At 33.2% G+C, this 12,677-nt stretch overlaps 1 protein-coding gene across 5 annotated transcripts in view; it reads left to right on the top strand.

Moving 5' to 3' along the window:
* FXR1 (FMR1 autosomal homolog 1) overlaps nucleotides 1-12,677 on the top strand; it is a 60,567-nt gene that overhangs the window by 44,914 nt on the left and 2,976 nt on the right. For 2 of the 5 annotated variants that reach the window (XM_066347991.1, XM_066347994.1), the window contains exons 11-14: nucleotides 2,154-2,240; nucleotides 3,505-3,712; nucleotides 7,274-7,477; nucleotides 9,330-9,530. In XM_066347991.1, coding sequence (XP_066204088.1) covers nucleotides 2,154-2,240; nucleotides 3,505-3,712; nucleotides 7,274-7,477; nucleotides 9,330-9,530 — 700 coding nt within the window. Of the gene's footprint in view, nucleotides 1-2,153; nucleotides 2,241-3,504; nucleotides 3,713-7,273; nucleotides 7,478-9,329; nucleotides 9,531-10,218; nucleotides 10,300-12,677 lie in introns of all 5 variants that reach the window. The other 3 variants (XM_066347992.1, XM_066347993.1, XM_066347990.1) reach the window with 3 other exon arrangements.

Genomic DNA, 12,677 nt, shown 5'->3' with positions numbered 1-12,677 from the left:
AGCATGGGGTAGCTGCCTTGAGCGTAGAATCATAGACATGGCCCCATGGTTGCTGGCTTTGCTGGCTTGAGCAAGGGATCGCTCACTCTGCTGGAGGCCCCCCCCCCCCCAGGCACATATGAGAAAGCAATCAGTGAACAACTAAGGTGCCGCAACTAAGAGTTAATGCTTGTCATCTCTCTCCTTGTCTTCCTCCCCCCCCCCCCCTCTCAATAAAAGGGGAAGAAATCTTTAAGCTTTTATGTTGCTATTTTAATACCACTTTCTGAAATTTTCTTTCATTCTTACATGTTGGTATTTTGTGCACAGTGCTGTTCTTTGCTCTTCATACATTACTCCACAGGATCACTCTTTTGTGGCTCTAGTATTCAATTCTGTATGGTTGACTTAAACTTTGTATGTATGAATATAAGGGGTTTTCCTTCAAATTTCTTCTAGCCATACACTCACAACTTCACTTTTGCACAGTATCAACTACTCTGGTGGGTTTGTTAGCCTGTGGGATAGAGTCAGTCTCATAAAACAAGGAAGAGAAAACTAGACAGTTAGCCTAGATAAATAGTCTCGCATTAACAATGTTGGAATGTTGTAAAGATGCCTATCAAAGATAGTCACTATTAATTTAATTAATTAGAATGTGGAGGTAAATACACCCTTAAATGAAACATAAATGACTTAGTATTATACAAATGAGTACTTGTGGCTTAGATTGAGTTTATCTTGCACTAGATTGAAAATTGCTATAAAACTCAAGTAACTTATTCGTAAGCAAACTCGCCTATCCTTCCCATCATTTTTCATGACTTTAAGATGCCTTTGAAATAAGGAATAAAATTAATGGTGTTATACTATTAGAATTGACACTTTCTCCCTTGATACTTAATATATTGCTCACAGAAATTAGCGGATATTTCAAAATGAATATGAAGTGATAAAATATCTCCTAATTTTTTTGAGCAGTGTATATAAAATAATGGAAACCATTGGCATACAACCACCATTTGAAATTGGTCTGAAGATCAAGACGTTTACTGGCAAAGGCCGTTAAATAACTCAACTATAGATTTCTTAGCTTGAAACTTAAAACTGATCATCCCTTAGCTTGATTTATCCCAGTTTTTATTCAATATTTACATCTTGTTGCAAGTGAATTCTTCTGGGTTCTCCTACATAAATAAAAATTTATACTTTTCAGTGTTTATAGTGTTGGTCACTGTTACTGCCATTTCTGTGCTAAGGTTGAATTTAAATGCTTACAGAAACCAAGCAGATGATGTAAATTATCAAGCAGGTTGGGATGTAAAAGGCAGGGATGAGCAGGCACCCAGTGCCTTTCTATAAAAGAAACAAATGTTGCTCAGCTCTAATTTGGTTGACATTTGGGAATGCAGCATTGTATTGCTGTATTTTCTGATATTTTTAGGTGAAGCTGGAAATCTATAATTCTATACAGAATTTTTCAGTTTTCCCAACATTGCATCTTAAAACAAATCTGAAGGTTAGTATTTGCCTATTTTGGGCCACCATTTCACAGTTTAAGCTGTCTAAATTACCTTCTTGATGACTTTCTTGAAACCTTTCTCTTTTGAAATTAAGCAGAATAAACCAGGTCTGGGTTAATCCTTTTACTTTAATACCTGTGATTAAGTATTTGCCCTTGCCATTAATTCCTATATTTTATTTTACTAAGTACAGTATTTATACTCTGTAGGTGATACTTATTAATGGTTAAGAAGCATTTCCTCCAAAACACAGATATTGAAGGTTTTGTTATCTGAGGACACATTCTAGGGAAAACCTATCACTGCTAAAATGGCATATCTGGTTTATGAATTCATGCCAGTTTGAACGAAATTTTTTTTTAAGAATTGATTTAAATAGTTAAAAAATTTTAATTAGAAATTCAAAAACTATGTGAACTGGTAAGTAATTTCTTAAATGCTAAGTTGTACAGATTGGACAAGATTATGGAAAAAATAATCAGTATTTCAAATTATATGGATTTTTTGGGCAGTGTTTATAAATCTTGAAGTTTAATAGATGTAAATTTCAATGTGTTTTAGAAAGTTTTGAAAAGTACATATTGGTATGTCAAATTTAGGTTAGAATTTGTTAAAGTATAAAATGCTTGAGAAGGTTTTATTTTCTTCCAGGGAATGGTTCCATTTGTATTTGTTGGCACTAAAGAAAGCATCGGAAATGTGCAAGTTCTTTTAGAGTATCATATTGCTTATCTAAAGGTTTGTATATTGTTCACATTTATATCAGCTGCTGCCCACAGTAAATTTAAATTAATTTTATAACTTGCTTATAGTAAATTTCAACTGTTTACATATTTTTAATTTAGCTTCAGATATGCCCTGTTTTTCTGTATGAGAGGATAGAAATAAAAGGTCCTTTGCCATAATGAAGTGATTTGTCTCACGCACATTGTTTCTCTTTCTCTGTGAACTTTAACATTTCTTTCTTTACTGTTTAAAGGTTACTTTTGTATTCCTATAATTTCACTGTTATCACTTATTTACCTACATATTCTATACTGGAACTATTTTCACTTTGATGAAGCAGGAGTGAAGTTAGGTCTTCTTTGTAACTGGTATTATCTGAAGGAGATGCACTATCCTCATAAGTGTCATTTGATAATTCTTAACCATTGTTTCTAATGTAGTCTGTTGGAGTTGTTAAATAAAAGAGCAAGGGTTCTAGAAAAGAAATACCCCATAAATTATTAGAAGCTGCATTTATTCTTTTCTACTGTTCCTTTTATTCCTGCTATGTTTCTCTTGTTTAGAATATAGTAATGTTCTCAACCTGCTCTGTCTAGTATGTTTTCATTTTAGTCACCTATATCATTGCTGCTATGTTAATATTTTGAAGGCCACTCTGATAGTCTCATTTCATTTTTTTAAAACTTAACTTTATATAAAATCTCAATTCAGTCTCATTAAAATCGCATGTTTTATCTTCCAGTACTCTGCTTTTATAGAGCCAGAAACTTGTTCAGAAACTGTACTATACGGTAATAACTTTAATTTCTGAATGACCAAGCCTACTAGTTCATCTAGGTCTAAACTCAGGTGTCATTATTTTTATTGGAAAGTAGGTTGTTAATGGTACCTCTCATAGATGGTACCTGAACCTCATTTAGCAGAATTCTAACTTGTTCTGAACTAAATCTGGTAACGTTTTGTAATTATGAGCTATTTTATAAATGGGTTATTTTGATATTTGTTAAATATCCCCTTGAAGGAGGAGAGTCTTTGTTCTCTTTTTATATTGTATACTTGTGGCACTTAGCATGGTTGGCTAAGGCTTCAGTGGATATTTGGTGAATTGAATCAGCAAGTGACCTTGCAGATTTTGTTTACTAGGAACACAGTTATACTTGACCAGATGCCTAAGATCACAGCTTCTTTCATTGATAAAGGAGTATAGCTCTAGCTTTAGGCTTTAAGAATATAAAAAGTTACAAATAAGATATACTCTTTATTGTTTTGATTATAGGAAGTAGAACAACTAAGAATGGAACGCCTTCAGATTGATGAACAGCTGCGACAGATTGGTATGGGTTTCAGACCTTCTTCCACCAGAGGGCCTGAAAAAGAGAAAGGATATGCCACTGATGAAAGTACCGTCTCTTCTGTACAAGGTTCTAGGTCTTATAGTGGAAGAGGCAGAGGTCGTCGGGGCCCAAATTACACCTCCGGTTATGGTAAAAAAAACAATTTTTTTGGGTACTAGTTTTAGTTTAGGTGCTCCAGTATAGTTTGCTTAATGTTAGTTCCTCACTATGAAATTTGTTCTCCAGATCTTTCCCTTGTATAGTTATATATATTTTCCAATAAAACCTGGTAATTGTGATACTACTAGGAATCATCTTTTGCTCACCCTTTGGTGAAAAATAAAAAGGAAATATATGCTGACCATGGTGCAAAGATTGCATATAGCATTATGTACTAGCTTTTAAAATTTACTTTATTGGCGCCCTGGCTGGTTGGCTCAGTGGTAGAGCGTCGGCCTGGCATGCAGGAGTCCCAGGTTCGATTCCCGGCCAGGGCACACAGGAGAAGCGCCCATCTGCTTCTCCACCACTCCCCCTCTACTTCCTCTTTGTCTCTCTCTACCCCTCCTGCAGCCAACGCTCCATTGGAGCAAAGTTTGCCCGGGCGCTGAGGATGGCTCTGTGGCCTCTGCCTCAGGCGCTAGAATGGCTCTGATTGCGGCAGAGCAACGCCCCAAGATGGGCAAAGCATCGCCCCCTGGTGGGCATGCCGGGTGGGTCCTGGTCGGGCGCATGCGGGGGAGTCTGTCTGACTGCCTCCCCATTTCCAACTTCGGAAAAATACAAAAATAAATAAATAAAATAAATTTACTTTATTGGCTCATTCAGCAGTTCTGGTTCTGAATATTAATATTGCTGGAATTATTTTGTGAAACAGCATTTCACTAAAATTAAGGCTTTAAAAATTAGAGCCTAATTAACATTTTATAAAAATATTTTTCTAAAATGTATTTATTTTCTCTGAGGATGAGCTTAACCCATATAGGAAGGGGCCACTGGATGGTGATGGTCAGTAATTCTCTAATTCTGAATTCTCACTTATTCTTCCTCAGCTTTGGAGTTTTCCATTTTTCTACTGTTTGGACTTGGATCTTAGCAGTGACTTGTGTTTTTCCCTTTCTCACTCTCGTTTCTTTCACTTCTCTTGTTCTTTCCCTCTCTTTTTTTTCACTCTTCTGTGCTTATTCTAAATGCTCTGGAAAAATATTTCATAAATCTTAAAATAAAAATCATTTAGGGTAAATAGGAAGACATGAAAGCTTATAGTGCAGATTCCATAGCCAAATTTCATGTCATTTTTGACTGAAGGATCATTTAATGTTGTCAGTTATGTTAAATTTGTACTATTTTTTATTTGCTATAGAGTTGGAAGGTTAATTTTTCCTTCCTTTTCATGTCCTCATTTCTTGATGTTTTTTATTTTTTTAAATTAGTTCTGTACTGAAATCTGAAAAGCAAATTCCAGTAAATTGTTTTTGCATTTGAAGGGCTGAGAACTGGGAACTATTATTATATTCCTGAAAAGACATTTTAATACAAAATAAAACCAGTAATTAAATAGAAATTATGTATATACTGAATGATTTTAGGAGGTACAAATTATTAGTCCAAATAATCAGATTTGACTTTTTGGATGATGAAGATGAATTCATTGAATTTTATAAGCCTACATGGAAAGTCAAGTCAGATTATTGATGAGAGAACACTGCTTTTGTTGAGAGTATATCATAAATTTGTATGAGAATGGTAGAGGAATATCATTGGTACTGAAGAAAGCTATGGAAATTGTTCAGTAGATGGCAGTCTTAGCTATGAATCTTAATCTCTGGTACTTCAGCTATTAAGTTTTTAGCATGCACAATCATTGGAAAGGATGTGAAACATCATAGTTGATTTTAGAAATTTTAGAGGGGAAAATCTTGTTTAAAATTCTGTTAAAAACAGATCTTTTTGTTTGTTGGGAGTCATTACAAATTGAATCAGTTTTATGAATTATATTTAAAGCTTTTTAAAAATTTGTAAATACAACTTAGTTGTAAATACAACTAAGAATGGAACGCCTTCAGATTGATGAACAGCTGAGACAGATTGGTATGGGTTTCAGACTTTCCAAGAACCCATCAGTTAATAAAATTCTTTTTTACTATTGGAAAAATAAGTGGGAGATTTATGCTTTTCTATTGAACTCTTATTCCTAATGAGTTGAATATGAATAATAGAAGCTTGTTATAGTTTTTCTAAAATACACTTCCAACTAATTATTAAATTGACAAGTTACATTCTTATGGTTTGTAGGGAAAAATGATGCATTGAAGTTATTTTAAAGGAGAAAGGAAGTTAGAAGGATCCTCATTTGTTAAACTTCACATTTTATTTCTTGCATCTTAATACTTACTACTTTTGCATCTGAAGAGCTCTTGTGTTTTGCTTTTATCATCAAATGACAGTGGCATTTAATGTAGAGAACTTATAGTTTATCATGAAATCTTTTTTGGAAATTTAACAAAGGAACTTCAAAACCATGCAGAGTATTTGCTCAACAAGAGAAAATGGTTATAAGCTCTTTGGTAGGCATCTAGGGGCATTTAGGAGGTGTGAGACAGAACTCCGCCCTTTAAATTTCACATAGACAGAGTGAGAATATAGATCCAAGGGTATAAAATTAGAAAACAGCATGTGGCAACACTGCACAATATAGCTCTACATTACTTGTCAAGTAATGAGAAGGGGAGAGATCTGTTTTCATTTAAATTTGTCTGAACCTAGAAATGAAGTAGGCTTTGAAAGATATGTTTGTATATATACTAAAAGGGGAAAGGGTGGGAGTGGAATCCCAGAGCTACCAAAGAATAAAAGTGGAAATGAATGAGTGTGACAGTAATGAGGTCACATAAATGTGATAAAATGATGATATTGTAGGCTTTTATGGAATATTTGCAGTGTTTAAACTTTTAAAGGGTCAGTGTTAAAATAGGTCATTTGAATGTTAGAAATGATCTGTAGACTTTTAAAGTCAGGCTGAATTTTTGTCTCTTTGATAATGGCTTTAATTTTGTCAGTTTAGAGTTGTCTATTCTCAGAATAACATTAAAATTTGTTCAATAATTTCAAATACTCTAGTCTTCTAATTTAAGATACTTTGCTCATAAAACAATTATTTTATGTACAGCATTAAAAATATACTCCCTGCTTATAAGAGACCATCAAATATCAGAAATATTCTGATTTTAGAGATGTTAAAATCTAAAAAAAGTGCCTTCTAGAGTCACTGAAATAATGTAAAATACCCTATCCTGTATAATTATTTTTCTAAATATAAATAAATTTGCTCTTAACTATTAGATAGTAGTTATTTATTATACTAATTTGATATTAAACCTAAAAGTGGGCAAAATTTTTGAAATATTTTCTCATTAAGTGCATTTTTATATTGTGTATATACCATATAATGTTCTATATGTTTTCCTAACATTCTGTTTGTTGTATTCCTACAGATCCAGACAATTCAGGTTTTAACTATCATAGATAATATATTATTAGTATAATATTAACATTTCATTATTTCTTAGGAAATTTTGAAATCAGTGTTTTTTAGTTGTTTTTTAAGCACCATTTAGTAGTGTTATTTAAAGTGATTTGTGGGAAATACTGAAATTTTTTACTTTCGTTTTTATTCTATAAAAATTGGCTTATCTTCTCTTCTTTCACAAGGTACAAACTCGGAGCTGTCTAACCCCTCTGAAACAGAATCTGAGCGTAAAGATGAGCTGAGTGATTGGTCACTGGCAGGAGAAGATGATCGAGAGAGCCGGCATCAGCGAGACAGTAGGAGACGCCCAGGAGGAAGAGGCAGAAGTGTTTCAGGGGGTCGAGGTCGTGGTGGACCGCGTGGTGGCAAATCCTCCATCAGTTCTGGTAGTCTTTTATATACTATGTCAGCACACTTTCTTTGTAAACATTGTAACTTTATACAAGTTAGTTTATTTCCTAGGGCCGTCAATTTTTGAAAATTTTTCTTGCCACTCACTGAGGAAAATAGTAGAACATGGAATATAAGGAGAGTGTTTTTTAGTGAAGGTTTAGCTAGATACAATATTTGGGCTTGAGAAAGTTTAGTTGGCTGATTCTCTGTTTCTGTGGTCAGATGTTTATCCCTTCAGCTTTTTAGTGGGTGGGATTATGTAATTAGAATGTTTTTCCCTCTAGAATTTTTGAGTGTTACGTATTTGTTGACCAGACAGACCCAGAGAATTCTTATGCTCAGAGAGATCTAAATACGTTTGTATGCATAATACTGAAAAAACCGAAAAGCGTAATGCTACACTGTGTACTACTTTGGGAACAGGGAAAATGTATGAAATCAGCTTAATTTTTTTTTTTATTGTTTGAGGAATTGAATTGTAAAGGGAAGTGTTAAGACAGATTTGGGGTGTGCAAGCAACTCTTTACTGATGTTCTTGAAAATTTTAAATGCTGTAACTTGAGTTGTAGAGTTGTCATAATGTTCTTCCTTAGCATAATGGGCTGGTCAGGGGGTGGGGATTGCCAGAGATGTGGACTAGATTATATCAGGGATATAACCTTAACTAACCATTATTTACCACTTTTAAGTAAACCCCCTAATGTTGTACTATACCCTATGAAAGTTTATATAGTATTTTAAATGTTTTAGAATATGTATATATATTTAAATATATACTAAATGTGCTTACAAATTAGAAAAAACTAGAATAACAGATTTAGAGACTTCAAAAGTTACTCTCTAGTTCCAGAGAAATTCTTTGATTATTAAAATTCAGTTGGTCAGCTTTCAGGTAAATAGTTTTTATATTTTAGTACATTGTTTACTATTACCAAGATTTATGAAATTATGCTGAATTGCAAAATAAATGTACTTTACTTAGTGTTTATGATTAATGGATAAACTTAGTGTCTTTTGCAAAGATGCTAGCTTGCTAGCTGTTACCAAAGGAAACTTAGAAAGGAAAAGTCGTGATTAGGTGAATTTCTTCTATAATTTGATTGGTGGAGGCAATAAATGCACATAGGTAAGATGGGTACTTTTTCTTACAAATTATATCTTAAAATTTTTCCTTTCTCACCCTCACCCCATCTTTCCCCATCTTCACTCTTTGTTTCTAGAGATGGGAGTACTAGTCAACATTCATTTTCACATTTTGGTATAACCAGTTAGAATTTCAACTTTTTTAGTTTGCTTTTTTGTGTAGACTTGTTTTGATTGCTTTAGTTTATAGTAACAGATTTCTGTTAAGTCATGGAGTGTAGATGTTGAGTATTATTTGGAAATAGTCCATTAATATATATTAGCAGAAAGAAGCACCAGTCAGTCACCTTAAACTCAGTAAAGGGGATAAAGGGTCTTTCTTAGAATTAATTTCTTAGAATTAGCTGAATATTTCTCTTTATTTTTCTAACTTCTGGGCAGGATTAGCCAGGAATGTGAATGTCAGAAATAACATGTAATACTATACTATTTCCTAACCATTTTAAAACAAGTCAGAAAGAAATAGTAGGAAGCTGAGGTGTCTGTTCATTTTCTGCTTTAATTTTTCATTGCCATTTAAACTTTTTTCATATTTGTTATTTTCCAGGTAAAATGATACAGGAAACATTTAAAGACAATATGTTTTTATTGGGGGGAAATTAAAGTTATTTTTATTATTAATATAGTTCAAGATAGAGCAAAACATTACTAATAACTGCAGCTCTCTTAAACGAATATTTCTTGCCTCTGACATGCATATAGTGCTCAAAGATCCAGACAGCAATCCATACAGCTTACTTGATAATACAGAATCAGATCAGACTGCAGACACTGATGCCAGCGAATCTCATCACAGTACTAACCGTCGTAGGCGGTCTCGTAGAAGAAGGACTGATGAAGATGCTGTTCTGATGGATGGAATGACTGAATCTGATACAGCTTCAGTTAATGAAAATGGGCTAGGTATGTAAGCACTTAGGGAAAGGACATATATATAAGGACATATACTGTTAACATATGATACTTTAAAAAAAACTAATGTGCAGTTTGAAAGTTGGATTTTTTTAGTGCTTACTTCAAAGTAGATAGCTTTGTGTCTGTCATAAATGTCTAGTTTTCAGATTTGTATAGCCAAATTATTTGAAACTGAGAGGGTTTACTAAAGTATACTTTGATGTCATTAAATAATACAAATATACAGAGTGCAAGGCACTTTTTACTCTTACTGTTCCTAAACTAAAATAGACCTTTCAGCCTACTTCTTTAAAAATTATTGTGACACTAGTGAAAGTATGTGTATTGGGTATGCATTAGCTTCCAAAGGGCTAAAATGTCATTAACTGGGCTAAAACTAAACTGTACTGGAGAAGAAATCTTTATAGCTGAATGATGGAAATTTTAAATTCTTAGATTTTGTTTAATTAAGAGTTAAAACCTTCTTAATTTCTAGATGATAATTCCATTTTGTAAATCTATTTGGAATGCTTAAAATTACAAAAGTATTTTTGCTTTTTTTAATTTATGTTGCTTTGTCTTCTCTATTTAACTGAAAGGTTCTCCTCCCCCTTCCTTAAATCTTGTGAAGGAACCAAGTTCTTTTGTTTTGTTGTGTTTTTGTCAGAACAGTTCATGGTAAATTTTGCAATTACAGATGATAGTGAAAAAAAACCCCAGCGACGCAATCGTAGCCGCAGGCGTCGTTTCAGGGGTCAGGCAGAAGATAGACAGCCAGGTAACTTGAGTGGACCTGTTGCCAGCACCAGGTCATAAGCATGAAAAAAATGTCATGTTTCTGCTTTCTAAATATATTATACTTACATGTACACGTGTGTGCCTATATATTCAAGATGTGCATTGCATAAATTGTTTACTCAACTAATAAGACTACTACTCTTAAGAAAATGCATTCTTCCTTGACACCATAAATGTTTAGTAACCTGTCTAATTGAACTAATGTTATCTCTCAGTTTTTTACATGGAAATACTGTTGAGAAGACCATTATTTTGTCTACTTGGCAGATTCTTCATACTTTAGGAACTGCCATCCCAGGAACTATGTTGTAGATTGTATTTGAGGTTGATTGGCAAAACTGGACAGTTTTTGCATGGTGCCTGCTTACTCTGTCTGCATCTAGCACCTCATTTTTGTGGGAATTATAGTAATGCCCACAGTTTTAAAAAAGTATAAATGAGAAAAATTCTGAGAAGTGTCTTTTTCCTAATAAGAGGAATGCATGTTGTTTTTGTTTACTGTAGTGTGATGCTTTTTCCATACACCTACTAACTATTCAAATTAATAGTACTTACTTAGCTTTAGAATGTTAATTTTTAGTCATATTTTTAGTAACTTGAAAGAAACTTGTTTGCTGTGTCTCTTATTTTGGAGATAATTTCATTTCTTGTGTACAGAGAATTCACATGTATTTCACAATGAAGAAATTGTGTGCACCAGAAATAAACCCCTTTTAAACTAATCAATTTTTCCTTCTTTTCAGAGAAAATTCTTTTATGTGTTTTCCCCAAATAAAGAATGCAAATTCCAGTATCTTTAGTATTTTAAGTTTAGTGGTTATAGAGACATTTGGGAAAACCAGTAAAGGGTATTAGTTCCCATTCTTGGGGGGGGAAAGTCATCTTAAATATAAAAAGAATTAAATATCATCAAAAGTAGAAAGTTTTCAGAAAATGTTTTCCTCTCTCTCTTTTCCCCTTCCTTAGTGTTTGAAAAATGTTTTAGATCAAGAAATTATATTTTGCTTTTTGAAGCTGGCACAGCAGTGAATACAGACAGTATCTGACCATACTTTATAATTAAGATAATTCAAGCTATCAGTATGGACTTTACATAGGATAAATTACAATGTAATTTATTAATCGGATGGTTATTTATTACTAAGTCAATGGACATAAAAAGAATAACAGTGGGTTTGTTAAAGAAGAGTCAGAGGTTTCTACATGGTATTAATTAAACCTTGAGTTACTTGGAGTTTTCAATAACTTGTGTTCCATATGACATTTATTTCTATTTTACTCTGTTCTTTGGGAAAACTGCTTTTCATCTTTAGAACATGCTTTCCCTAGCCTGTCCCTGCCCCACTTACTTTCCACCCCAAAACCCAAAATGAGACAGGTTAGAGGAAGCACACTAATTTCTCGTTGCTCCTGGCAGCAGCTGTGGGAAGAGAGCCTCCATCTAAAGAATATCAACATTTTCTTAAATAGCCAATTATTTAATTTGTTCTCATTGCTTAAAATTTCTGTTGTCCTTAATGTAAACTAAACAGTGGATATTCTTTACTATATTTAGAATGTGACATTACACTGGTGTCTGATTAACTTCACCCCCTTAGAGGAAATTCTGGAGTCCAAGTTATGTTGCACAAAGTGCCTGTATTTTTTCTTTGGGTATTATAAATATTTATTAATCTGTATTGCACTTTTAAGTGACTCATAAAGACTGGCTCTAAATAGGTTTTAGTGTTTTGTTTTTTTTGTTAAATCCAAGGTTGTTTTGGTTTTACTCCCCATGGGGGAGGAGAGAGGTACTCATAAGATTTTACCTTTCCAGCTAAGTGCCTCTTAATTTGATAAACTGTATCAAATTATATTATCCTCTGTCTGTACATAGTAGATGAAGGGTTATAAGAACTGTCAGGATTTCCAAGTAGATAAATTCTTCCAGCTGTCACTGAGGGCTGAATTATGGAAACAATACATTTATTAAGGTGCTCCCCAAACCAGAATCATTCCTGGAGTTGTTTTTCCACCTTTTATGTAGACATAATAATAAATTGGATTTGATAGTCTCCCCCTCCCCAATTTTGGGAATCATTTTTAAATGTAGTTATATTTTATTAACAGTTTATTTAAATGATTTTAAAAGCTCCAAAGCAAGCACATTGAGTTTCTTGTAATTTGAAAGATAAGAGGCAGTTTTATACAAGAAACATCTTAAGTGGTGTTCTAATAAATGATATGTATTAGTTTTTAATTAAGTTTTCTTGAGATTTTAAAAATTTATTAAAATAGTTCTAGACAAGTCTTGGGTCTAATAAAAAGGGTTAGCATATTAATTTATGATTAAGAAAATGAGTATATCTAGTTGTATAT

This window comes from Saccopteryx leptura, chromosome 8 (assembly GCF_036850995.1).
Source record: "Saccopteryx leptura isolate mSacLep1 chromosome 8, mSacLep1_pri_phased_curated, whole genome shotgun sequence".
NCBI classification, from domain to species: domain Eukaryota; kingdom Metazoa; phylum Chordata; class Mammalia; order Chiroptera; family Emballonuridae; genus Saccopteryx; species Saccopteryx leptura.
Note: the sequence above shows the minus strand (reverse complement) of the source record. Positions and strands in the feature narration are given on the sequence as shown.